The 24,985-nt window shown below is 52.8% G+C and overlaps 2 protein-coding genes across 10 annotated transcripts in view; both read left to right on the top strand.

The window, feature by feature from the left end:
* SLC44A2 (solute carrier family 44 member 2) overlaps positions 1-11,614 on the top strand; it is a 28,608-nt gene extending 16,994 nt beyond the window's left edge. For 2 of the 6 annotated variants that reach the window (XM_032629012.1, XM_032629010.1), the window contains exons 3-22: positions 1,085-1,158; positions 1,282-1,366; positions 1,947-2,031; positions 2,229-2,339; positions 2,419-2,479; positions 2,567-2,690; positions 2,810-2,893; positions 2,987-3,099; positions 4,693-4,824; positions 4,924-5,023; positions 5,108-5,200; positions 5,377-5,461; positions 6,068-6,330; positions 6,416-6,510; positions 7,065-7,168; positions 7,275-7,348; positions 7,437-7,507; positions 7,672-7,760; positions 9,381-9,465; positions 10,336-11,614. In XM_032629012.1, coding sequence (XP_032484903.1) covers positions 1,085-1,158; positions 1,282-1,366; positions 1,947-2,031; positions 2,229-2,339; positions 2,419-2,479; positions 2,567-2,690; positions 2,810-2,893; positions 2,987-3,099; positions 4,693-4,824; positions 4,924-5,023; positions 5,108-5,200; positions 5,377-5,461; positions 6,068-6,330; positions 6,416-6,510; positions 7,065-7,168; positions 7,275-7,348; positions 7,437-7,507; positions 7,672-7,760; positions 9,381-9,465; positions 10,336-10,442 — 2,035 coding nt within the window. In that variant the 3' untranslated portion in view covers positions 10,443-11,614. The other 4 variants (XM_032629009.1, XM_032629008.1, XR_004349425.1 and 1 more) reach the window with 3 other exon arrangements.
* Positions 11,615-20,680: 9,066 nt separating this feature from the next.
* Positions 20,681-24,985, top strand: part of ILF3 (interleukin enhancer binding factor 3) — a 28,825-nt gene continuing 24,520 nt past the window's right edge. For 2 of the 4 annotated variants that reach the window (XR_004349423.1, XR_004349424.1), the window contains exon 1: positions 20,681-20,901. The gene's annotated coding sequence lies outside the window, so the exon portion shown is untranslated. The remainder of the gene's footprint in view (positions 20,902-24,985) is intronic. The other 2 variants (XM_032629007.1, XM_032629006.1) reach the window with 2 other exon arrangements.

A 24,985-nucleotide genomic window follows, 5' to 3' on the forward strand; every position in this document is an offset into this window, starting at 1 on the left:
TAATCAAAAGAGAGCTGAACACTGCTGCAACCTGCTTTGAGGACAGTGTAGCATGAGGTATTAAAATTTATTTTTTAGTTTTTTTATTGAGTTATAATTAATATACAATGTTATATTAGTTTCAGGTGTGCAACATAGTAATTTGATATTTTTATACATCATGAAATGATCACTGCAATCAGACCAGTTACCACCCATCACCATACAAAGTTGTTACAATATATTTTTAAAAAATATTTATTTATTTATTTGGTTGTGCTAGGTCTTAGTTATGGCAGGTGGGCTCCTTAGTTGCAGCTTGTCGGCTCCTTAGTTGCAGCATGTGGGCTCCTTAGTTGTGGCTCCAGGGTTCCTTAGTTGTGGCATGCAAACTCTTAGTTGTGGCATGCATGTGAGATCTAGTTTCCTGACCAGGGATCGAACCCGGGGCCCCTGTATTGGGAGCATGGAGTCTTATCCACTGCACCACGAGGGAAGCCCCCAAAGTTGTTACAGTATTACTGACTGTATCCCCTATGTGTATATTACATCCCTATGACTTATTTATTTTGTAGTTGGAAGTTTGTACCTCTTAATCCCCTCTACCTGTTTCGTCCATCCCCCACCCACCTCTAGTCTGACAACTGCCAGTTTGTTCTCTGCATCTATGAGTCTGTTTCTGTTTGTTGGTTCGTTTCATTTTTTTAGATTCCACATATAAGTGAAAGCATACATTATTTGTTTCTCTGTCTGACTTATTTCACGTAGCAGAATATCCTCCAGATCTATTCCCTGCTGCCGCAAATGGCAAGATTTCATCCTTTATGGGGGGCTGAGTAATATTCTATTGTATGCATACACACCCCATCTTTACTCATTGATCTATGGATGGCACTTAGGTTGCTTCCGTATCTTGGCTTTTGTAAATAGTGCTGCAATGAAAGGTATTAATATTTAAAATGCACGTGCCCTTTGGCACAGCATTGGTACCGCTCAGGAACGTGTGTCCAAATAACACATACCTATATATGTGTACAAGGCAGGATGGGTCCATGATATCCAGGGCACCAGTACTCCCACCCTCATACGGTCTCTTGCTCCCCAGAGGCTGCACAGATGTCATTTGCTGTGTGTTCCTCCTCCTGGCCATTGTGGGCTATGTGGCTGTAGGCATCATAGGTGAGCAAAGGAGGGGATGGGATTGGGGTTCCAGGGTGGAAGGGCAAGCCACCGCCTCTGGGGCAGAAGTGGGGCTGGTGCTACGGAGTGGCAGCCCCTCGGCATCTCTGGATCCCTCCACAGCTTGGACTCACGGGGACCCTCGAAAAGTGATCTACCCCACTGATAGCCGAGGCGAGTTCTGCGGGCAGAAGGGCACGAAAAATGAGTGAGTCTGGCTCCTTGGGGCCTGCTGGGTCTGGGGAGGAGTGTGCGGGAGAGCTTCATGAGCACTGGGGAGAAGGTTCTAGGCTTACCTCGCCTCCATCCATCCACTAGTCCAGTCAACAAGTATTTATAAAACTCCCGCCATCCCCAGCCTCTGTTCTAGGCCTTGGGGACACAGCACTAAATGAGACATTCAAAGTCTTGTCCTCTGGTGGCCCACATTTTAGGGGAGAGACAGAGAGGAGACAGTCCCAGATCTGATGTCCGCAGGTGATGAATAGGTGAGGTAAAAGAGCAAGTTCAATCCAAGCTGTGCCATTCCCTGGCTGTGTGACCTACGGCAAGTGTCTCAACCTCTCTGGGTCTCATTTTCCTTATCTCTGAAATGGGGATCATGACAGTCCCACTCTCATGGGGCTGTTGTGACGGTTAGATGAGCCAGCACATGTCCAGTGCTTAGAAGAGCACCTGGCATGGAGTTGCTGCTGCTGTGGTTATTGCTGTTGTTGTTTTCGTTAAGATAGTCTATATAGGCTGATTGAGAAGTCTTGACAGTTTCCATCTCCCTTCCCCAACCCCAGGAACAAACCCTTCCTGTTTTATTTCAACATTGTGAACTGTGCCAGCCCCCTGGTCCTGCTGGAATTCCAGTGTCCCACCCCCCAGGTAACTTGTCCCCTCCCCACCTCTTTCCTTTCCCCCACTTCCACCATCAGGTCCTTTTTCCCTCTGTAGCGGCAGCTTCTCTCCCAGCCCTTTCTCTCTCCCTGGTGAATAGGGGGAAGGGGGTGGGACCTCTGTCTTGAGAGGCGATCAGGTGTCTGTCCAGACCCCACTCAAACCCTGCCTCCTGCCCCCCCAAGATCTGCGTGGAGAAATGTCCTGACCGTTACCTCACCTACCTGAACGCTCACAGATCCCAGGACTTTGAGTACTACAAGCAGTTCTGTGTGCCTGGCTTCCAGAACAACAAGGTAAGCAGGTAACTGCCCAGGCAGTGGCAGGTCGAGAGTGCTGGCCCACAGGATTGACCCCCTCCCTGTCTCTTGGCAGGGTGTGGCTGAGGTCCTCCGAGATGGCGACTGCCCCGCCGTCCTCACCCCCAGCAAACCCCGTGAGTCTGGGGTCCCATGAGCTTGGGAGGGGCATGGGGAGGTTTCAGGGCCTCAGCCTGACTGGTCCTATCCCCTGCTCTGTGCAGTGGCCCAGCGGTGCTTCCCAGACATCCACAGCCACAAGGGGGTCCTCATGGTGGGCAACGAGACAACCTATGAGGATGGGCATGGCTTTCGGAAAAACATCACAGAGCTGGTGGAAGGCGCCAAGTGAGGACTGTGACCCACCATGCTGACATCACATTTTCCTGGGTGGGACAGGGTATCCCCTGGGGCTGGCCCAATCAGGGAGCGGGGTCCGACCTAAAGCCTTGTCTGCCTTCCCCCAGGAAGGCCAATGGAGTCCTGGAGGCCCGGCAGCTGGCCATGCGGATATTTGAAGATTATACAGTCTCCTGGTACTGGATTATCATGTAAGTTGAGAGGGAAGGTAGCCCTCATTGGGCTGCCCTGTCTGAGACTGGTGAGCGGGTGGGGTCCGCTCACGCACCCATTTTATCCCCCAGCGGCCTGGTCATCGCCATGGTATTGAGCCTCCTGTTCATCGTCCTGCTCCGCTTCTTGGCTGGCATTATGGTCTGGGTGATGATTGTCATGGTGATTTTGGTCCTAGGCTACGGTATGTCTCTCCCTCCCTGTGTCCTCCCCTCCCCACAGTCGGCAAAATGCCTATGCCCTTTGAGCTGTCATCGGCCTATCAAGGATCTTCTGTCCCTGGCGGTCCAGTGGTTAGGACTTGGCGCTTCCACTGATGGGGTCTGGGTTTGATCCCTGGTTGGAGAACTAAGATCCTCCAAGCCGTGTGGCACAGCCGGAAAAAAAACAAAACAAAACTTCTCCTGAGCCATCCGACATCCTCCATCTTTTATTTGGAATATTTGTGAAGATATTCATCTCAACATTGTTTATGAGAGCAGGTACTTGGAAACAACCATTACATCATAATCTTCCCAAGCAGGACTGGATCTGTATTTCATCGACAGCAAATGCATTCTAAAGGATACCGTTTTGCACAGTGGCTAGGGCCACATCCTCTGGCACCAGAAAGCCCAGGGTTCAAATGCTGGCTCTGCCAATTCCTTGCTCTGTGACCTTGGGCAAGTGACTCCACCTCCCCATGCCTCAATTTCCTTCTCTATAAATTGGGGATAATTAGTATTTACTAGTTAGGAGACTTAATGAGAAGAAGGCAGTCTGCGGATGAGATGCGGGAGGGCCTGAGGCCTGTGGAACTCAGAGGCAGTGCTCAGAAGCCAATGCTTCACGTTCTGTTTATTCATTTAAACTTTCCAAAAGGAAAGATGCTGGATGTGCAACCTACACTGGAGACACATATTCATTTAGGAAAAAAAACATTTTTTTTTTTTTTTTTTTTTGGCCATGCCGCGCAGCACGTGGGATCTTAGTTCCCCGACCAGGGATTGAACCCATGTCTCCTGCAGTGGAAGTGTGGAGTCCTAACCAGTGGACTGCCAGGGAATTCCCAAAATGTTCGTTAATAGTCGTTTCTAGCTGGGTGCTGGCCGTTTTGGTGACTAGCTTTTTGTACTTTATCTGTACTTTATAACTTTCTTCTACCAGAGCTAAGGGGAATGGTGAAAATCCCTAATGCTACCCCACTGGACGTTAGCACCCGTGTCCTCCCTCCCCACCCATGAATCGTTGTTCCAGGATGGCAGAGGGGTCAGGAAAGCCTCAGGCCACACAGCATCCTGACTTCTATTCACTCATTCATTCATCCATCATGTACTGAGTGGCTGCTATGTTCTGGGCAGTCTTCTAGGTCCTGGGCTTACAGCGGTGAATAAAACAGGACAAATCCTTACTTTTGGTGGAGCTTATATTCCAGAGGGTATGGGCAAGACGGGCAAGAAACAAACCAGAAAACCTCTGGGATGTCAAAGCTGTGAAGGGGGATAAGAAATTGGAATGTAAGAGGGTATGATTCTAAATGGGGGAAGAGATCCCAGAAGGTCTCATGAGAAGGTGACATTTGAGCAGGGACTAGAGGATGTGAGGATCCAGTTGGGGAGAGACTGAACCAGGCAGCAGGAACAGCAGGGAAAGGCCCTGAGGCAGCAGCAAGCCGTGGCAGCCCCTCTCAGCCTTGGTTTTTGTTTCTGTTACATGGGTGTGGTTGTACACGCTTTGTAATGTTGCGGGAGCCGTCGGAGGGCTGAGGTCAGTCGTAGCACGGTGGTTCCCCATGCAGGAATATTTCATTGCTACATGGAGTACGCTCGACTGCGTGGCGAGGCCGGCTCTGACATCTCCCTGGTGGACCTTGGCTTCCAGACGGACCTCCGCGTGTACCTGCACTTGCGGCAGACCTGGATGGCCTTCAGTGAGTCCCAGCTCCCCATTCAGTGAGGCCTGGGTGGGAGTGGGGAGCCCAGGCAGGTGGCAGACTTGATCACTCTCTGCCACCCCCGCCCCCGCACAGTGATCATTCTGAGCGTCCTCGAGGTTATCATCATCTTACTGCTCATCTTTCTACGGAAGAGAATTCTCATCGCCATTGCACTCATTAAAGAAGCCAGCAGGTGGGTGCCAGGGTGCCAGGGGGTCAGGCTGGGGTGGTCCCAGGCCTGCTCGGGCCTTGATGTCTGTGTTTCTACTCCTCCCAGGGCTGTGGGATACGTGATGTGCTCCTTGCTGTACCCACTGGTCACCTTCTTCCTGCTGTGCCTTTGCATCGCCTACTGGGCTAGCACCGCTATGTATCCACCGTCAGACCCCGATCTCCGACCCCGGGGCTGGGGGCTAAGTGCCACACTTGCCTGGAGGTGACCTACATCTTGGGGGCAAAGCCTGAACCTGATGTGGGAATGGATTCTTTTCCACATGCCCCTGTGGTCCCTAATCCCAGACGTTGGGTTCCTTAATGAGCCTCTAGCTTTCTGTCCACTTCCAACGAAGCTGTCTATAAGATCTTCAATGAAACTGCTTGCTCAGTTGCTGGGAAAACCTGCAACCCTGAGGTGGGTGTCCGGAAGTGGCGGGGTGGCTCTTTCCCTAGCAGCCCACAGTTGATCTGAAGGCCTCTCATCCCCACTTGGGGACCATTCAGCAAACATTTGGTACCTGCCGTATGTCCTGTGCCAGATGTGGGTGGCAGGGAGAGGAAGAGATCCAGCCTGGCACCTACTCGCCCCCACCAAGTGCTGATCTACCCACTTTCCCCCACCCCTTGACTTCATTTCCTGCCCCGACACCCCTCTCTTAACCCAGTGGTGGTCAGTTCTTCCTTTAGAGCCCCGTCTTGCCTTTCACAAGCCCCTAACCTGCCTTCCATGGTCCTCATACTGATCTTTGCCACTTGTGATCTGTCCACATGGCCACTCCATTGATCCCCAAGATAGCTTATCCCGCCTCTCTGACACCCAATGGGATGGTGATCCCTAATCTTGTTTCTAGAAGGCCTTTTGAGAGCCCCTATCCTAACCCCCCAATTCCTTGACTTAACTCTGTTCCCCATGACTCCTGTCCCATCTCGTGGTCTACCTGACAGGTCTGACCTGATGCCCAGAGCCCACTCTGAACCCCTAGCCCCTATGATGTGACCAGGCTCTGCGTCCCTCCCACAGACCTTCCCCTCCTCCAATGAATCCCGCCTGTGCCCTGGAGCCCACTGCCAGTTCGCCTTCTACGGTGGTGAGTCGACTTACCACCGGGCCCTGCTGGGCCTGCAGATCTTCAATGCTTTCATGTTCTTCTGGCTGGCCAACTTCGTGCTGGCGCTGGGCCAGGTCACGCTAGCTGGCGCCTTCGCCTCCTACTACTGGGCCCTGAACAAGCCGGATGACCTGCCTGCCTTCCCACTCTTCTCTGCCTTCGGCCGGGCGCTCAGGTGGGGCCCAAGGTGGGCTGGGGGTAGGGGTGAGTTGGAGTGGAAGAGGCCTGGCTGGACCACTGACCACTCCCTCGGCCCAAAGGTATCACACAGGCTCTCTGGCCTTCGGCTCCCTCATTCTGGCCATCGTGCAGATCATCCGAGTGATACTCGAGTACTTGGATCAGCGCCTGAAAGGTATGGCCCACAGATGGTTGGCAGTAACTCCCGAGGTGGGTGGGGGGGGGGCTGAGGGGCAGCTTAGGATTGGTTCTTGTGGGGGGGGTGGGGCTAAGGTGGTAGGACAAAGATTGGTTTCTGCCTATGGTGGGGAAAGGGTGGGGCTGACGGTCTTGAGTGATTGGTTCCTGTGATGGAGGGGTGGCTGAAAGAGCCCACTGGGTGTTCTTACTGCTGAGGGGGTGGGAACAAGAGGACTGGGCCACCACTGGTTCCTGACGAGAGGGTTCGGCTGGGATTGGTTGTACTTTGGGGTGGAGCCAAGGAGGCATCAAGGATTGGCTTCTGCCCTGGAGGCGGGGCCAGGATAGCAGTGTGGGTTGTCACTGCTTCTTGTCTTGGAGGCTGGGCCTGAGGTCCTGGATCAAGTCTCCTCTCCCCACCTCTTTGAGAAGGTGGGCTCTAAGGGTCCTGGACTATGGCAAGTGTGTGTAACAAGGAGATAGGGGGCTCCTACCAGGCCGAGTGGGGTCTCCTCTCACCCACCTCTGCATCTCTCCCTCATCTACCAGCTGCGGAGAACAAGTTTGCAAAGTTCCTCATGACCTGTCTCAAATGCTGCTTCTGGTGCCTGGAGAAATTCATCAGATTCCTCAACAGGAATGCCTACATCATGGTGAGTAAGCCTGGGACCAGGCACTAACCCACCAGCTCCTGCTGGGTGGAGGAGCCCTCAACTCCCCACCCACTGGGCCTGATCCGTCCCTCCCACCTCCCTTCAGATTGCCATCTATGGCACCAACTTCTGCACCTCAGCCAGAAACGCCTTCTTCCTCCTCATGAGAAACATCATCAGGTCTGGGAAAACACTGTCCTCTGGCCACCTCCCTCCTCCCCCAGGCCCTGAGCCAGCACTCACGCCTGTTTCCTACTGTCCCCGGCAGGGTGGCTGTCCTGGACAAAGTTACCGACTTCCTCTTACTGTTGGGCAAACTTCTGATCGTGGGTAGTGTGGGTGAGTGCTGTCCAGCTGCGGGAGCCTGTTGGGGGCCGCTTGTGAGCTGCTGTCGGGCCCCCACGTCTTCTCTGATAACTGTCTTCTTCTCTGGGGTCTTCTTGAGGGGGGCTATTTCCTTTATCCAGAACCCTCAACCATCCCGGTTTCCTCCCCCTCTCCAGGGATCCTGGCTTTCTTCTTCTTCACCCACCGAATCAGGATCGTGCAGGACACAGCACCACCCCTCAATTATTACTGGGTTCCTATACTGGTATGAACTTTTGGGGACAGACAGGGGTTGGGGAGAAGATGTTGGGACTTGCCTAGCTACCTTTGACTAGACAGATGTGGATGGGGCTCAGAGGTAGGGAGTTGTTAATTCAGGACACAAACATTAAGTACCGACCACGTTCCAGGCGTGACCTGTAAAGGCTTTACAGTTTGGGACTTCCTTGGCGGTCCAGCAGTTAGGACTCCGCTTTTCCACTGCAGGGGGTACGGGTTCGATCCCTGGTTGGGGAACTAAGATCCCACATGCCGTGCAGCCAAGAAAAAGGCCTTACAGTTTAGGAGTAAATCGACATTAACCAATGATGATCTGCATTGGATGCATGCTTGCAAACTTGTGTGTGCCACAGGGCAGAATTACAGGGAACCAATTGTTAGAGCTTGTGGTGGAGGATGTGGGCAGGTGTGGGAGTCCAGGGGGCTTCCCCGTGGAAGTGATGTCACACCTAAGATCTGAAGAAGATGCAGGCAACATCCAGGCAGAGGGAACAAGTACGGAAGCCCTGAGGCAGGACTATGCCAGGAACAGTGAGCAAATCAGTGTGGCTGGTGTGGAGGTGGCAAGGAGGTGGAGATAAGGGCAGGGAGGTGATGGGGCCGTGGAGGGATTAGGTCATCACCCTAAGAGCAGTACAGTATCTGAGTGCAGGCCTTGGAGCCCAGTGACCTCGATTTTTTTTTTTGAATTTTATTTATTTTTTATACAGCAGGTTCTTATTAGTTATCTATTTTATACACATTAGTGTATATATGTGACCTCGATTTTTATCTTAGTTCTTTATTTGCTAGTTCTGAGTGACTCTGGGCAAGTTATGTAATCTCTCTCAAGTCTGCTCACTTCAGTCAATAAATGCTTATCAGGTACCTACCAAGGCCCCGTGAGTTTCCAGATTGCTGGGGATATAGTTATTTTTAAATTAACAAAAAAATTTTTAATTATTTATATTTTTGGCCACATCTCGTGGCATGCGGGATCTTAGTTCCATGACCAGGGATCGAACCCACATCCCCTGCAGTGGAAGTGCAGAGTCTTAACCACTAGACTACCAGGGAAGTCCCAACTGGGGATATAGTTATAAACGGGATAGACACAGTCTAGTAGGGTTGTGAGCATTAAACCTGTCTTGCCCTGAAGATGCATAAAATTGCAGCCAGAGGAAGGCCTAAGAGGAGGGGCTTTTTTTTTTTTTTTTTTTTTTGGCTGCATTGGGTCTTTGTTGCTGCGCGCAGGCTTTCTCTAGTTGCGGCAAGTGGGGGCTACTCTTCGTTGTGGTGCGCGGGCTTCTCATTGCGGTGGCTTCTCGTTGCGGAGCACGGGCTCTAGGGCGTGCAGGCTTCAGTAGTTGTGGCACGCGGGCTCAGTAGTTGTGGTGCGCGGGCTCAGTTGCTCCGCGGCATGTGGGATCTTCCCGGACCAGGGATCGAACCCGTGTCCGCTGCATCAACAGGCAGATTCTTAACCACTGCACCACCGGGGAGGTCCAGAGGAGGGGCTTATCAGCAGGGAAATGCCATAACCCCAGCTGGGGAGGGATGTGGTGGTAAGTGGGGGGTTGCCCTGAGCAGGAGCTGGGGTGGAAACAGCTTGTCTCTCCTTGCCTAGACGGTGATCATCGGCTCCTACCTGATTGCCCACGGCTTCTTCAGCGTCTACGGCATGTGTGTGGACACACTATTCCTCTGTTTCTGTGAGTAATCCCTCATCCCCACCCTTCCTGGGCCCTGACTCCCTTTTCCCCTCTGGGCAGAACATCTCCCTCCGATGGGGGTACACACGCCAACCCAGTGCCTGCAGCCTCCCCTAGGGCCTGGCTGTCCCTCGTCGCAGGGCCCTGGCGTGCCCTCTCTCAGCTTCCCCCTGCGCTCAGAGCTTCTCCATCCTGTTGTCCCCTGGTCCAGGCTGCAACTAGAACACTGTGCCCCTGGGCCCTCAGCTTCGGAGTTTCCGGCTTTGTTGCGGGGCGGGTGGGATCGGTGGCTGCCACTAACTCTGGTCTCTCCATCTGTCTGTGTTTTTTTGTTTTGTTTTCTCTTTTTCTTCCTCTCCTCCATGCCTGCTGGCTTCCCTGTTCTTCCCTGCCTCCCTCTTTCCCTCCCTTCCTGACCACCCCCATTCCCCCCCTGCTGGTTCCTGGGGGGAGCCCAGGTGAGGACCTGGAAAGGAATGACGGCTCTCAGGAGCGACCCTACTTCATGTCGCCTGAGCTGAGAGACATCCTGTTGAAGGAGAGTGCGGAGGAGGAGGGGAAGCGGGGCGAAGTCGAGTAGAGAGGGAGGCTGGCTTGGAGGCCACGCAGGCCTCCTTGTTTCCTCCCTGTAGATCGGGGGTGCACGCGGGGCTTCCTGGCCTGGGAGTGGGGAGCATGTGTGTGGGTGTGTGGGTGTGTGTGTGTGTCGAGTTCCCAGCCTGCTCCAGTCCACCCCCTCCAGTCCCAGCATGTCTTGCTTCCTAACCCTCTGAGGCTTCTCTGTGGCCCCTGTCCGCCCACCCTGTCCCCTAAGGCCCCTGCCCTTGGGCTCCCCTCATGCCACCTGCTCTGGGGCCTCTCTCTCCGCAGTGGAGGACCTGGAGAGGAATGATGGCACCGCTGAGAGGCCTTACTTCATGTCTCTCACCCTCAAGAAGCTTTTGAACAAGACCAACAAGAAGCCGGTGGAGTCCTAAAGGCCCCGCCCTCCTACCCCTCCCCGGAAGTCTCACAATGGGTGCTTGGCAGCTGGGTCAGAACCCCCAGCCCATCGGGCTGACCTGAAGTCCTATCACTGCCGCCCCCTTCCTGCCCCTCCCCATCATCCAGTTACCACCAGTTTCCGGGAACCTGGAGGATTTGTGGGATCTCCTCCCTATGCCGAGGGCCAGTCCGCGTTTTCACGGCTGCCCCCCACCCCCCAAAAAAACTGTGCGATGAGTCTCTCCAGCCCCCACTGGCCCGGATGAGAAGCCCAGCGAGGCTTCTTGGTGTCTGACATGCAAGGGCCCTCTGCGGGCTGCCCTCCGCTTCCTGTCCCCCTCTTATGACAGGACAGCGTTTGTGTCTGCAGCAGCGGTGGCCACAGGAAGTCCACTTTTCACTTGCGTTTCCTCCGGCCAGGATGCCAGGACCCTTCTCTGGGGCTGAACAACTGGTTACCGGCTGCTGGAGGCATTTATTATTATTTTTTTAACCTGGACATGCATTAAAGGGTCTGTTAGCTTTTTTTCTGTCATCACGGCTGAGATGGGGCCACTGAGGAATGCTTTCCGATGTCCCCTCCTCGGTAGGGTTGGGGTTGGGGTGGGGGTGTGCCAGGTAGGGGTGTCTCCTGGCACAGAAGGCAGGCTGTCCGGGGAGGGAGGCTGGGATCAAGCTGGTGTGGAACAGGGGGGAGGAGGTCGCTAATAGCGGCTTAATGGAAACCGGCTGGCTGGCAGGTTGGGCCGAATCCCGCCGCCCCCCGCCGCCCTTCTCTGCCAGTTATTGACACAGCTCTCTTTGTAAGAGAGAAAAGAAACTGAATCCACCCAAGGGATGATTTCAGAGGAAGTGGGGAGATGGGCAGATGCCCTGGGCAAATGGGGGGACCCCTCCCCCGGCCCAGTCCCCTCCCCTTGAGGATCCTTTTGCCAAATTTGTTGAACTCCGGGGGAACGGGTGTGCTGGTTCCCCCTTCGCCATATCCCAAGGCCCCCCCCCCCCCGGCTCCGCTCAATCCAATCCAGGATCCCAATCCGGGATCTGGAGAAATCCCAGCCTGGGGTTTCTGTCTCCAGTGCCTGCCGCCCCCTCCCCCATTCTGTCCGTACAGCCCTACTTGTAACTGCATTCCGACCACTAATAAAGTGCCTATTGTACAGAGCCGGAGCCTGGAGTGTTTGTGGGGGGAGTGGGAGGCTGGTAGGGGGAACCCCAGTTTCAGCCTCCCTGGGATCCTCTGATCTGGGGCTACTCTCCCCAGGGAGGAGGAGGGAGGGCAGGAAGCCTCTGTCTGCTGGCCTCCGCCTGAATTCCACCATGCGGCCGGCTCAGGTTTCTCCTGAACAAATAGCCCTTATTAGGCTCTGATCCTCAGACTGCAGAAGGTGGCAGTGACCTGCCTACCTCCTCATCACACAGCCTGGACATGTGCCCCCAGGCCTGCTTTGTCCCTGGCCGGGCACCTGGGCACCATAGTCTCGTCTAAAGGGCTTCAGACCTGCCAAGCTGCCTGACCCTGCTAACCTGGAGGCTCGCTACTGCCCCCTTGGTGCCAGCTCGCTTACTGTCACTTCTGGGCCAACTGCTCCACCATGTTAACTGTCTTTCTCCCTCCTACATTCCTGCCTCCGGAATTTTTTCTTAAATAACTACCATTTTTGGAGTACTTCTCATCTGCTTATGTACTGTCGCCATTCACTAATTAAGGCAGGTGAGTTGGGCGACGTGTCTGAAGGTGACCCCAGCAGGAAAGGGGCTGAGAAGGTCAGGTCTCCAAAGCCCTCACCCGCTATCCTGTACAGATGTTCTTTGGGTTTCCTTGTTCATTCGATCTTTTAGGTTTGTTCCTTTCTTACCCCCCAGCTCCTGTTAACCCCGCCTCCAAAACAGCTCCTAAACCTGCTCACTTCTCCCCATAGTTCCAGCTCCCAGCCTTCGTTATCAACTCATCCGTCCCCACTCCTTCACTGTTTCCCCCACAGGTGCGGAAGGGCGCCTGCTAACACCGGAGTGAGTTCACACCCCTCCTCTGCTCAAGAACCCTCCGTTGCTCCCTTTTACTGAGTGAAAGCCAAAGTCTTCATGGCAGCCCACAAGGCCCGGCCCCATCCGCCCCATTAACACCCTCTTGCTGACTCATCCAGACACCCTGGCCCCAGGGATTGTGCCTGAAACGCTCTCCACCTGGCTCTTTCTACAGCTAGCTCCCCATCCTGCCTTCAGCTCAGCGCTTACCTCCAGGAAGCCTTCCCTGCTCATCAAAAGTTGGCCTTGGGACTTCCCTGGTGGCGCAGTGGTTGAGAGTCCGTCTGCCGATGCGGGGGACACGGGTTCGTGCCCTGGTCCGGGAAGATACCACATGCTGTGGAGCGGCTGGGCCCGTGAGCCACGGCCGCTGAGCCTGCACGTCCGGAGCCTGTGCTCCGCAACTGGAGAGGCCACAACAGTGAGAGGCCCGCGTGCCGCAAAAAAAAAAAAGGTGGCCTTGGGACTTCCCTGGTGGTGCAGTGGTTAAGAAGGTTAAGAATCCACCTGCCAATGCAGGGCGCACGGGTTCGAGCCCTGATCTGGCAGGATCCCACATGCCGCGGAGCAACTAAGCCCTTGCGCCACACCTACTGAGCCTGCGCTCTACAGCCCGCGAGCCACAACTACGGAAACATGCGCGCCTTGAGCCCATGCTCTGCGACAAGAGAAGCCACTGCAACGAGAAGCCTGCGCACCACAGCGAAGAGTAGTCCCTGCTCTCCGCAACTAGAGAAAGCCTGCATGCAGCAATGAAGACCAGTGCAGCCAAAAATTAATTAATTATAAAAAAAAAAGTTGGCCTCTCTTAGTGATGACCACGTCACCGTTTCTTTTCCTCATGTCACTTGTCACAGTCTGCAATTACTTCTTTGTATTTTCACTTGCTAACTGTCAGTCTCCCCAACCAGAATGTCAGATCTTGCCTATTCTTTAGTATTGAGACTTTATCCCAGGGCTGGGCAGAGTGCCTGGGACAGAGCAGGCACTCAGTATAGAGGCATGAAACAGCTGAATGAATGTAAAGGGTTTAGCACAGTGCCTGATCTGGAAAGTGCCCAGTGTTAGCAAAAGTAGAAGCAGGGAGACCAAAGAGGAGGCTACTGCTCTAGTCCCAGCACATGCTCTGATGTGTCTTGGTGATAAAACGTGTGCAGATTTTGGATATAATCTGAAGAGGAGCTGACCTGATTGATTACACGTGGAATGTGAAAGAAAGGAGCTGGGACTTCCCTGGTGGTCCAGTGGTTAAGACTCTGCGCTCCCAATGCAGTGGGCCTGGGGTCGATCCCTGGTTAGGGAACTAGGTAGAGCCTGCATGCCGCAACTGAAAGATCCGGCACGCAGCAACAGATATCCCGCGTGCCTCAACTAAGACCTGGCACAGCTAAATAAATAAATAAATATTTTTTTAAAAAAGAGCCAAAGAAGCAGGAAGAAGCACAGCTCTGAGTGGAGGCAAGCCCAGGCAGAGTCCTGCAGAGGGCACATGTCGCCTGATTGCCAGGGAGCTCTGGAGGTTGAGTTACAGCCTGCACCGGTAAGTCATTGATTAGAGGTGGCCCCAGGGGAAGGTAAGCTCTCAGGCACTTCTGATTCTCTGAGTGTGCTAGCAAAGGTGCATTGGCAACGTGGTCCAGAGCCCAGGGGTAGTTCTCTGAAGAAGAGTTGCAGGTACAGGCAGTGGTGCAAAACCACACAAAGCCCTGGCAAGGGTGCAGAGAAATGATAAAGTGGATCTGGGTAGGTAGGTTGGGTTTTTTTTTTTTTTTTTAGCTGCGCCACGCAGCATGTGAGATCTTGGTTCCTCAACCAGGGATCGAACCCACACCCCCTGCATTGGAAGCACAGAGTCTTAACCACCGGACCGCCAGGGAAGTCCGAGGTAGGTTCATTTTGGACCCATTGAACACAATACCTCCAAGGGAAGCTGTCACATAGATGGTTGCATGGGTGGATCTGGACCACAGGGGAGAATTTCAGGCTGCAGGCATGCCATCAGGAGTGCTCAGTGTTTTGGATGGTCTTTTACATCCCCAGGGCTGGCTGAGGCTACCTGCCCTAGACAGAGGCCAGTCTGAGCCCTGGGGAGAGGAGGAGAAAAAGTGGACTTGAGGAGAGCCAGAGAGGGAGCTGGGGGAAGACAGGGATGTGGTCACAAGTGCTCATGGCTTTAGTGGTGGAAGAATATGCATGGGAGCAACTGTTTGCTCTTGAAATAAGCAGGAAGGTCATTAGCTGAGAGCAGAGCATGGGGAGATGGCAGAGCTGTGAGAAGAATGAAGGTGTGAGAAATCATCTTTGCGTGCGGGAGAGCACCGCGTGAACAAGGAATGTTACGAGGGTTGTGGGAGTTTCTTTGCTCCCCCCAAACTCACCGGGGTACAAGGTGCAGGTGGAAAGCTAGATTTAGTTGCGGCTAATGGAGAGGAGCAGAGACTTGAGGGTATGGGCAAGGGAGAGATGAAGGATGGATCCTGTCTCTCTGCTGCTCAAGACCCTCCTACGTAGCTAAAAAGAACCTGCTGTATAGCACAGGGAACTCTACTCAATACTCTGTAGTGGCCTATATGGGAAAAGAATCTAAAAAAAAAAAAGAGTGGATATATGTATATGTGTGATTCACTTTGCTGTACACCTGAAACTGACACAGTTGTAAATCAACTATACTCCAATAAAAAAACCCAAACCAAACCAAACCAAAACCCTCCTATGGAGTTCAAGGCACCCAGAGTGAAAGCCACTGTCTCCATGTGTGTCCAGGGGGCCCTATAGGACCTCTTTGCCCTTTCCTGCATGGTGCTTCTTCCCCTCCTCCCTCACTGGCCCTGTTCCAGCCCCTCGGGCCTTCTCCTCGCTGCTCCTTCCACAAGCACAGACAACCTCTGGGACTTTGCACTGACTGTTCCCTCTGCCTGGAAGACTCTCTACCCAGCAATCTGCTTGGCCTAGGTCCTTAGGCTCCCTGTAAGGGCTTTTCTGCACACCATCTGACTTAAAATCTCACCCACCCTGGCCCTGCACCCCCCAGCTTTATTTTCGCCACTGCACTTGCCACTATGGACATCTTACATACTTTGCTCGTTGTTTATTGCCTTCCTCCCTTTCTAGGTCAGCTCCATGAGGCCAGGCCCATTGGATGGTTTTCTCACTGGGTCCCAGCAGCTGCTCCCAGCTGCACAGCCTCTAAGGCCAGCTCCTCTGCCTCCAGAGACAGTCTGTAAGTTACCAGCTCTGGTGGCCGGCATTCATTGCTGCAGTTTGCCTCTCTGAGAGGTATGGATATAATGTGAGTCAGGATGAGGCCAGGCCAGGGGGAGAGGACCGCTGCCCTTTTGGAAAGGAGGTATAGATGTGCAGGCCAGTTACAAGCTGGCAGAAAACTCAAAAGTGGCCCAGGCAAGGGACAGACACAAAGATGTCTTCCAATTCTGTAACATTCTAGAACAGGTAATGTTCACCCTGGTGATGTAAGAAAAGGCCTGGCAATTGGCTGGGAAGGGCAGGAGGTAACTTCCTGGGGTGGTGACAATGTTCCTTGTCTTGACTGGGGTGGTAGTTACACAGATGTATGCTATGTAAAAATTTACCAAGCTCTACACTTAGGATTGGGTAAATATTATATTACTTATCTGTGAGGTTGGCCTGATATGGGCACAGCGGTGGGTGACCCACGTACAGCCATTTTGAGTGCGCTCAGCCATGCACTTCATGTAGTAGATACAAGGGACTGAAGAGGAACTGTGTTGGAACTTCCCTGGTGGTGCAGCGGTTAAGAATCCGCCTGCCAACGCAGGGGACACGGGATCAATCCGCGGTCCGGGAAGATCCCACACTCCACGGAGCAACTAAGCCCGTACGCCACAACTACTGAGCCCGCACGCCTAGAGCCCGTGCTCTGCAACAAGAAGCCACCGCAATGAGAAGCCCGCGGACCGCAATGAAGAGTAGCCCCAGCTCGCCGCAACTAGAGAAAGCCGACGCGCCGCAACGAAGACCCAGCACAGCCAAAAAAACAAAACACTGTCGTAAAATACACGTTAAATTTACCACCGTAACCATTTTAAAGTCTGCAGTTCAGTGGCATTAGGCACGTTCACATTGCTGGGCAACCACCAGGCATCTCCAGAACTTTTTCGTCTTCTCAAACTGAAACTCTGTCCTCATCAAACACTAACTCCCCATCCCCCTCCCCCAGCCCTGGCACCCGCCATCCTACTCTCTGTGTCTGTGCACTTGACTCCTCTAGGGACTCAAATGAGTAGACTCATGCAGTATTTGTCCTTTTGTGACTGGTTTATTTCACTTAACAAAATGTCCTCAAGGTTCATCCATGTTGTAGCATGTGTCAGAATTTCCTTTCCTTTTAGGGCTGAATAATATTCCACTGTATGGATGGACCACATTTTGTTTATCCATCCATTCATCCATCCATGGACATTTGAGTTGCTTCTACCTTTTGGCTATTAATGCTGCTACAAACATGGGTGTCCAAGTATGTCAAGTCCCTGCTTTCATTTCTTTTGGGTATATACTCAGAAGTGGAATTGCCAGGACTTCCCTGGCAGTCCAGTGGTTAAGACTCTATGCTTCCAATGCCAGGGGTGCAGGTTTGATCCCCGCTCAGGGAACTAAGATCTCACATACCTTGTGGCACGGCCAAAAAAAAAAAAAAAAGAGATAAAAAGTGGAATTGCTGGATGACATGTTAATTCTATGTTTAATTTTTGGAGTAAACACCGTAACGTTTTCTTGCCCCATCTTTTGGCTCAGCTTTCTTCCACGTCAGTTTCATTCTCTGTCAAACACTCCCTGTCCCCCAACCACACCTTGTACTTTGGCTTCAAGATCAGAGAAATAAAGGCTTCTTTTACCCACAAATCCCAGGGCTGGTGCTCACTGGCTCTGACTAGCCTGAGTTTGGTCAGTTACCGCTAAGCCGATCATTGTAGCCAGGCCATGGGACTGGTTTCAGAGTCCAGCAGTGGGGACCCAACAACTGAACTACAGATTGAGCAAGGGAGCGGGGTGGTTCCCCAAAGCACGGCGGTCAACCTATGTTCACTCTACTGAGAGGGTGGGAAAGCAGCAGGTGTGGTTCAAAAAACTTTCAAGCGGAGTTCTTGGGTGTGATCAGGGGACTTTGGGGTTGGGGGGCTGAAGTAGGAGAAATCTCTTAAGGTGAGGAAGGCAAGGAATGGAGAGGATGTTCATGAAGACACTAAAGTCCCAGAGGATGGCAGAATCTGTTTAGATCAAGGGACTGCAAGAGGAGAGGGGCAGACCTCACTCCTCAACTAATGAGGGAGTGGGTGTAATGGAGACAGGAGAAGGTAAAGCCAGAAGACAGTGGGCAGGGGTCAGCTAGGGCAAGGAGGTAAGAGAATTGTTATGCATACAGGGGGTTGCTAACCATGGAATAATGGAAAGGCAAGGGTGGGAGGCTGGGCCAGGGTGGAGGTGTAGGGATGAGAGGGCAGATGACATCTTGGGTCTCCATCTTGTATGGTGACCAAGGAGAGAACAGGGACAAGGAAGGCCGGGCTGAAAACCTCTTACCCAGCAGCTCCTGGTGGATGGCGTACAGGTGGGTCCACGGGAATACACTCTTAAGGGAGTTCTGGTTTTCTCATCACCTCACCTGCACTTTAATGGACCACGTCACTGAAAGAATCTGGTTGGATGGGGCACCAGTCCAATAGGTAACAATCACAACAACAACTGTTTCTTTTTTTTTTGCGGTACGCGGGCCTCTCACTGTTGTGGCCTCTCCCGTTGTGGAGCACAGGCTCCGGACGCGCAGGCTCAGTGGCCATGGCTCACGGGACCAGCCGCTCCGCGGCATGTGGGATCTTCCCGGACCGGGGCACAAACCCGCGTCCCCTGCATCGGCAGACGGACTCTCAACCACTGCGCCACCAGGGAAGCCCCACACAACTGTTTCTTTAGCATTAACTCCATGCCAGCCACTCCAGCAACGCTTTGAGGTTCAAAAACTCTTCAGGTCCATCCTGGGCTCCTCCATGGAGCCTTGGTCTGTAATCATGTTCTTATCTGCCCATATATCAAAGGAATTTGGTAAGGGCTACCTTAGAGGAATGAGATCCTCAAAAGCCAGTTCTTCAGAAATGTAACCTTGGGAATTGCCTCTCAGTCCAGTGGTTAGGACTCAGCGCTTTCACTGATGTGGGCCCAGTTTCGCTCCCTGGTCAGGGAACTAAGATACTGCAAGCTGCCTGGCGCAGCCAGAAAAAAAAAAAAAGCAACCTTGGGTCCCTCCCAAGAAAGGTCCTATGGGCTTGCCAATCAGAAAACTAGAAACCTTCCTTGTTCTGCCACTTGGTAGCGCTATTAGCTTAGTCAACTTGCCCCACCTCTGAGCCTCTTCCCTCAAGTGTCACGCAGAGGAATAGCTGATCTCTAACTCAGTGTTAAAGCCAAGTTATCACCTTTATTGTCATGGTGACCTTGAACAATCTAAATTTATTTTAGCTAATTTTGTCTGAATACTGCCCCATTAATTTAACCAAAACTTTTTTCAATCTCAAGCTTTATTTAAAGAAAGATCTCCAAGTCGGGGAAAAAAAAGCAAGATGCAGAGCGTCTATTATTTACGAGAAACTCTAATAAAAACATAATTAAGCATCTCTGGAACTAAAACATCTCTGGAGAGATACACACAAAAAACTTTACAATGGTTGCCAAAAAGGAGGGTGTCTGGAGGAGACAAATTGACTTTGTTTTCTCACATCGTTTTGCACATTTGACATTTTATTTATATCATATTAATAGACTACTGGTTCAAGATCTAAGTGTAAACAAAAATGAAAAGTGATAGGTACAGCATGCACTCATTCTGTAATCACATTTTTACACCTTACCTTGTTAGTAACAACTATCATTTGGGGGCATTTGTTCTGCGCAAAGAATTGTGCCAGGTGCTTTTAAGAAAATAAATCATCACCATTTTGCAGATAACAAAACGGAGGCTCAGGGAGGGGCACTATTCTTGGTCACACCGGGAGACTCAAACCTAGTGCGACCCTGGATCTTGCATTCTTAACAAATTAGCTGCACCATCCCTACGTTTTTGCAAGGAAAATCCGTTATTAGGCCGTAAGTTTGGAACGACTTCTCGCCTTCTTTAGGAAGGAAACCTTTTGAACTACTCCTTGTTCCAAATCTCGGCAGTGTCTGAATCACAGACTCGCACACGACAACCTGCCTAACGACGACGCCTGTCGAGCGCCAACTTGATCCTGACACTGGAGATGAGTGGGGTTTAGTTTATGCATAGGTTGTACATCGGGGATCTCACGAAGCGCTCGGGAGGGTTCAACGACACCAGGCTTGTAAAGAAAAGGCGCTCGGTCCCCGGTAGCTTTACTTATGAGCCCTGAGAAGTGGTTGGCCGAGCATCTCTGTCGCAGCCCCAGCTCTCCCACCAAAGACCGTTAAGTCTCCAGTTGGGTTTTTTTCTGGATCGGGCGTCAGTTTCTCCATCTGTGAGTGGGCGGCTGGAAGATCCCGACCAACTCGGTTCTGCCCTTCAAAAGCTCGGCAATCCGGCTGGGCGCTACACCGGATAAAGTTTTAACACCAAAGACCCGGGGCGCTCGCTTGGCACCAGTCCCGGGGCAGCAACGAGGTGCTCGGCCCGCCCTTTCCTCGCACACGCACCTCGAGTCCGCTCGGCCTCTCGCAGGAGATGCGGACAGTGGGGAGGAAGCTCCGCGGTAATCCCTCGATTGGAGGCCGAACCTCCTCTACCGAGAACAAGCCACTATGAGTACGCTCACGCGCAAGCTTCTTTCCCGTTTCCGCCAACGTACTTCAACGAGTGTAAGATGGCGTCCGCGCAGGCGCGTAAACTAGCAGCCGCCTAGAGACTCAGACGCTCGCCCTGCCTCACGTGGTAATGGCCTCTCAAAAACCGCCATTGAAAAAAAGAGCCGCGATGTTGTCACATGATGCAGGCCTACCAATACGACAACGGGAAGGCGCCACGGTCCTTGTCACGTGGCCAAGAAGAACGCTGAATTTGCCACTGTCACATGATCAAGTAGAGGCGTGGAAAGAGGAGGGAAACGTTCCGACGCCACGTAACGCCTACGGTTCTGTCACGTGACCAGGGCCCACCTCCTTATCTCTCTTTGTCCCTCCTTCCCTCTCCGGCTGGGCCTGCGTCGAGCGGCAACGCGGCGGCGAAGGGGCGGGGCTCCGACCGGTCACGTGGCCCCGCACCTCCCCGGCGCGCGCCCGCCCGCTCGCCCCCGGCCCCGGCTCCGGCTCCTCCTCCTCCTCTTCTCGCCATTGCAGTTGGACTCAGCAGCCCGGTGCGCACCGCGTGGCTTTTGGGGCGAGACCCCGGCGGGATCTGGCAGGAGGGCGGCGGCTGCGGTCGGAGAAGGGGACGCGGACAAGGTAAGAGTCAATGTGGCGGCGGCCGGGCCCGCTCCCGCCTCTCCCCCTCCCCCCCGCCCCTCCTCCCACTCAGCGCGGGATCGGCTGAAGAGTCGTGGTGACAAGGCCTGAGGCGCCCCGCGCTCCCCGCTTCCGCCCAGTCCTCTCGCTGTGGCCTCTGGCTCATTCCTTCCTTGCCAGCCTTGCTCCCGCGCTCGGCCGTTACTCTCCCCCATTGTGCCGAGGAAACAAAATGGCGGCGGCGAGGGCCCGGTGCGCGCGCATCCGCCCCCCCTCGCGGCCCCTCGGCCGGCGGCGGCGCCTCTCGCGGGGGGTGCGCGCGCACCGGGCCCCCGGCCGCCGCCTCCCCCGGGCCGGGCTTTGTCTGTTGTGGCGCTACGCGCGCACGCGCGCACGTGCCGGCGGCACACACCCCCCTCCGGCCAGGAGCATCCTGACCCGCGCTGCGGGGGCGACCCCCCTTCCCATCTGTCCTCCTCTTTGTCCCAGTCCCGCCCCGAGTTCCAGGAGGGTCCCAGGTTCCCAAGGCGGGAAACGTCGCCTCCTTTGTCCTTACGTGGGGCAGAGAGGCAGACCCCCTCCCTGGAACCCCGTCATTATTTGGATTGCAAAGGAGGCTTCATGGGGTTCCCAAATCTCGGGCTACCTAGGCTTCCCCCAGATCAGGAGCCAGATTTGGCGGAGGGTTTAAGCTTTTCTTCTTTTTAATTCAGGTGTTTCATTGATGTTGAATTTTCTCCAGATTGCTTCGGACTTGGCATTCATTCTCCCCCAAAACTGTGATCTGGTGCGATATTTGAGTGTCCTGTGATCTGCAAGATTGGGACCCAAGCATGAGAGCTTGAAACCCTTTCCCTTTTCTACTTTATTTTCTCAAGTAGTTGAGTGACAGATTCTTGGGGTTGCTCTTGAGGTTCTGTCCAGGGTAATACTCCGCCTGGGGGAATTATTTGGGGTGTACAGTGATCAGCATGTTCTCCCCCAGTTCACTGTCTAAACCTAGGGAGAGTAAGCCATCTCTTCTCAATATTTCCAAAACTGTTTGAAAGTTGCTTGGGATTCTGCCTTGGGGACCTGATCCATCAGCAGGGAAGCATTGGCTAACCTTTTCCAGACCCAGGTACTTCAGTGATTCTGAATCTTTTTATGATTGCTTAGGACTGTGATGTCTTTAAAATGAGTGGTCTGGTTGGCATATTTGGAGTCCACGGGAAAACACAAGGTGTCACCCGAAGTTAGGACTGAAATTTACGACTTTAGGCTCTTTTCCTCAGGTATTTGTGGTCTGGAATCTCCACGGATTGCTCACAGTGCTGCCACTATGCTTTGTGTGTGGTCTCGTGGGATGTAGCTACAGCAGCCGCTCCGACTGTGATTTAAATGTGGGAACCAGAGGCTCATTCACAGCTGGAATGCGGGGGGGAAGGCCCCAGGGCACTGGTAGGTGCTACTATCCCTGTCACTAGTCCTGGGTCTTTACCCCTGAGCTGTCTCTTGGCCTTGTGGACAGCTCCTAGTCCCTGGGATTTGTGAATAGAATCTGTGCAGACTCTAGCGTTGTCTGAATTGATGGGAGGCAGGCAGTTACTGCCAGGCTTGGCCTTGCTAGCACTGGGCACTAATTTATCAGGGTCTCCCTACCCTGCTGAAGCTTGGGCCAGCCTGGGAATCTCCCTGTTTGTGGAGTGGAGTGGTGCCTAATCATTTGCAGTTTTTCTTTATTTTTTCCTGATTGAACTTGTCCAGTGCCTGTAGGTAAAAATTCCTTTAACTACTTCCACCGTACTTGAGGAGATGCCCACATTCCTGGGAGTGAGGAATCTAAGGCTGTCTCTTATTTTTCTTAAATTATTTTCTTGTCAAAACAAACAAAAAAATATTGGCAGGAGCGGCTGCTAATATACACATATATTATGTATTTTTAATTTTACTTTTTGTCTGCGTTGGGTCTTCATTGCAGTGCGCGGGCTTTTTCTAGTTGTGGTGATCGGGGGCTACTCTTCATTGTGCGCGGGCTTCTCATTGCGGTGGCTTTTCTTGTGGAGCACACGCTCTAGGCGCATGGGCTTCAGTAGTTGTGGCATGCAGGCTCAGTAGTTGTGGCTCACAGGCTCTAGAGCGCAGGCTCAGTCGTTGTGGCACACGGGCATAGTTGCTCCGTGGCATGTGGGATCTTTCCGGACCAGGGCTCGAACCCATGTCCCCTGCATTGGCAGGTGGATTCTTAACCACTGTGCCACCAGGGAAGTCCTGGCTATTAATATCTTTTCTTTTCTCAGTTTAAGGAGAACACTTTGGTTTTTTAAATTTATTTATTTTTGGCTGTGTTGGGTCTTCGTTGTTGCGCACAGGCTTTCTCTAGTTGCGTCGAGTGGGGGCTGCTCTTCATTGCGGTGCGCAGGCTTCTCATTGCTGTAGCTTGTCATCGCGGAGCACGGGCTCTAGGCACGCCACCTTCAGTAGTTGTGGCACGCGCGCGGGCTCAGTAGCTGTGGCTTGCGGGCCATAGTGCGCAGGCTCAGTAGTTGTGGCGCACGGGCTTAGTTGCTCTGCAGCACGTGGGATCTTCCCAGACCAGGGCTCGAACCCATGTCCCCTGAATTGGCAGGTGGATTCTTAACTACTGCACCACCAGGGAAGTCCACTGGCTGTTAATATTTTGATGTCACAAACATGGTGCTCATGCTCCCCTGGTTAGGTTTGTCACATAGGGACAGGTGGAGTCGCTGATGAGGAAAGAGCCTTTTACAAGTCTATAAATCTCTTCTCTTTGGTTAAACATAGGCAGCACTTGTAGGCTTCAGCAGCATGTGGGAGTTGGAAGTGTGCTCACATTTTAAAAATTATTTATTTATTTTTGGCAGCATTGGGTCCTCGTTGCTGCATGTGGGCTTTCTTTTATTTGCGGCGAGCAGGGACTAGTCTTAGTTGTGGTGTGCGGGCTTCTCATTGCGGTGGCTTCTCTTGTTGCGGAGCATGGGCTCTAGGCGTGCGAGTTTCAGTATTTGTGGCGCATGGGCTCAATAGTTGTGGTGCATGGGCTCTAGAGCGCAGGCTCAGTAGTTGTGGCGCACAGGCTTAGTTGCTCCGCGGCATGTGGGATCTTCCCCGACCAGGGCTCGAACCGGTGTCCCCTGCATGGGCAGGCAGATTCTTAACTACTGCACCACAAGGGAAGCCCTGTGTGCTCAGTTTTGAAAAAGGCATTTAGAAGTTTTCTTTGGGCTGAGGCAGCTCCCTCTTACTTACCTTTCTCATCTTTCTCTCCAGTTCCTCCTGATTTTACCTTTTACATCTCAGAGGAATGATTCCTTCCCCCTGGAAACTTGCCCTCCTGCTGTGTTTTGTCATTAAGTTGCTTAACTTTGTGCAGTCTTGAAAGATGTGTAAAGTGTCACCATCTAGTATTAGCAGGTATGGCCCACAAAATGGTGATATTTGATTTGCACGTTGCTTTGATCGAATATTCTTAGGAGTTAGGATTTTTAGGCTCTGTGTATTATTATTATTATTATTAATTTATGGCTGTGTTGGGTCTTCGTTGCTGCGTGCGGGCTTTCTCTAGTTGCAGCAGGCAGGGACTACTCTTATCGCGGTGCACGGGCTTCTCATTTCAGTGGCTTGTTGGCGGAGCATGGGCTTTAGGCGCGTGGGCTTCAGTAGTTGTGGCTCGTGGGATCTAGAGCGCAGGCTCAGTAGTTGTGGCGCACGGGCTTAGTTGCTCTGCAGCATGTGGGATCTTCCCGGACCAGGGTTCGAACCTGTGTCCCCTGCATTGGCAGGCGGATTCTTAACCACTGCACCACCAGGGAAGTCCCTCTGTATATTATTATATATTATATTTTATTTTAGCCAAGTCCTGGGCAAGAAAGATTTGATTTCTTTTTCCAGTGGCAGGGTTCGGAATTAGAGGCAAATAGTGGTTTGATGGGAGCCTACACACTGTTGGTTAGTGAAATGGGGTTGCGGCCCTGAAGAGATGAGGTGGACTTTAGTCTTCTGCTGCAGCATTTGACAATTTTGTCTGAAGCCACTAGTTTCCCTCCTACTTTGTTATTTAGGGTAAGTCGGTGCTGCCTCTGTG

Source organism: Phocoena sinus, chromosome 3 (assembly GCF_008692025.1).
Source record: "Phocoena sinus isolate mPhoSin1 chromosome 3, mPhoSin1.pri, whole genome shotgun sequence".
Classification (NCBI taxonomy): Eukaryota; Metazoa; Chordata; class Mammalia; order Artiodactyla; family Phocoenidae; genus Phocoena; species Phocoena sinus.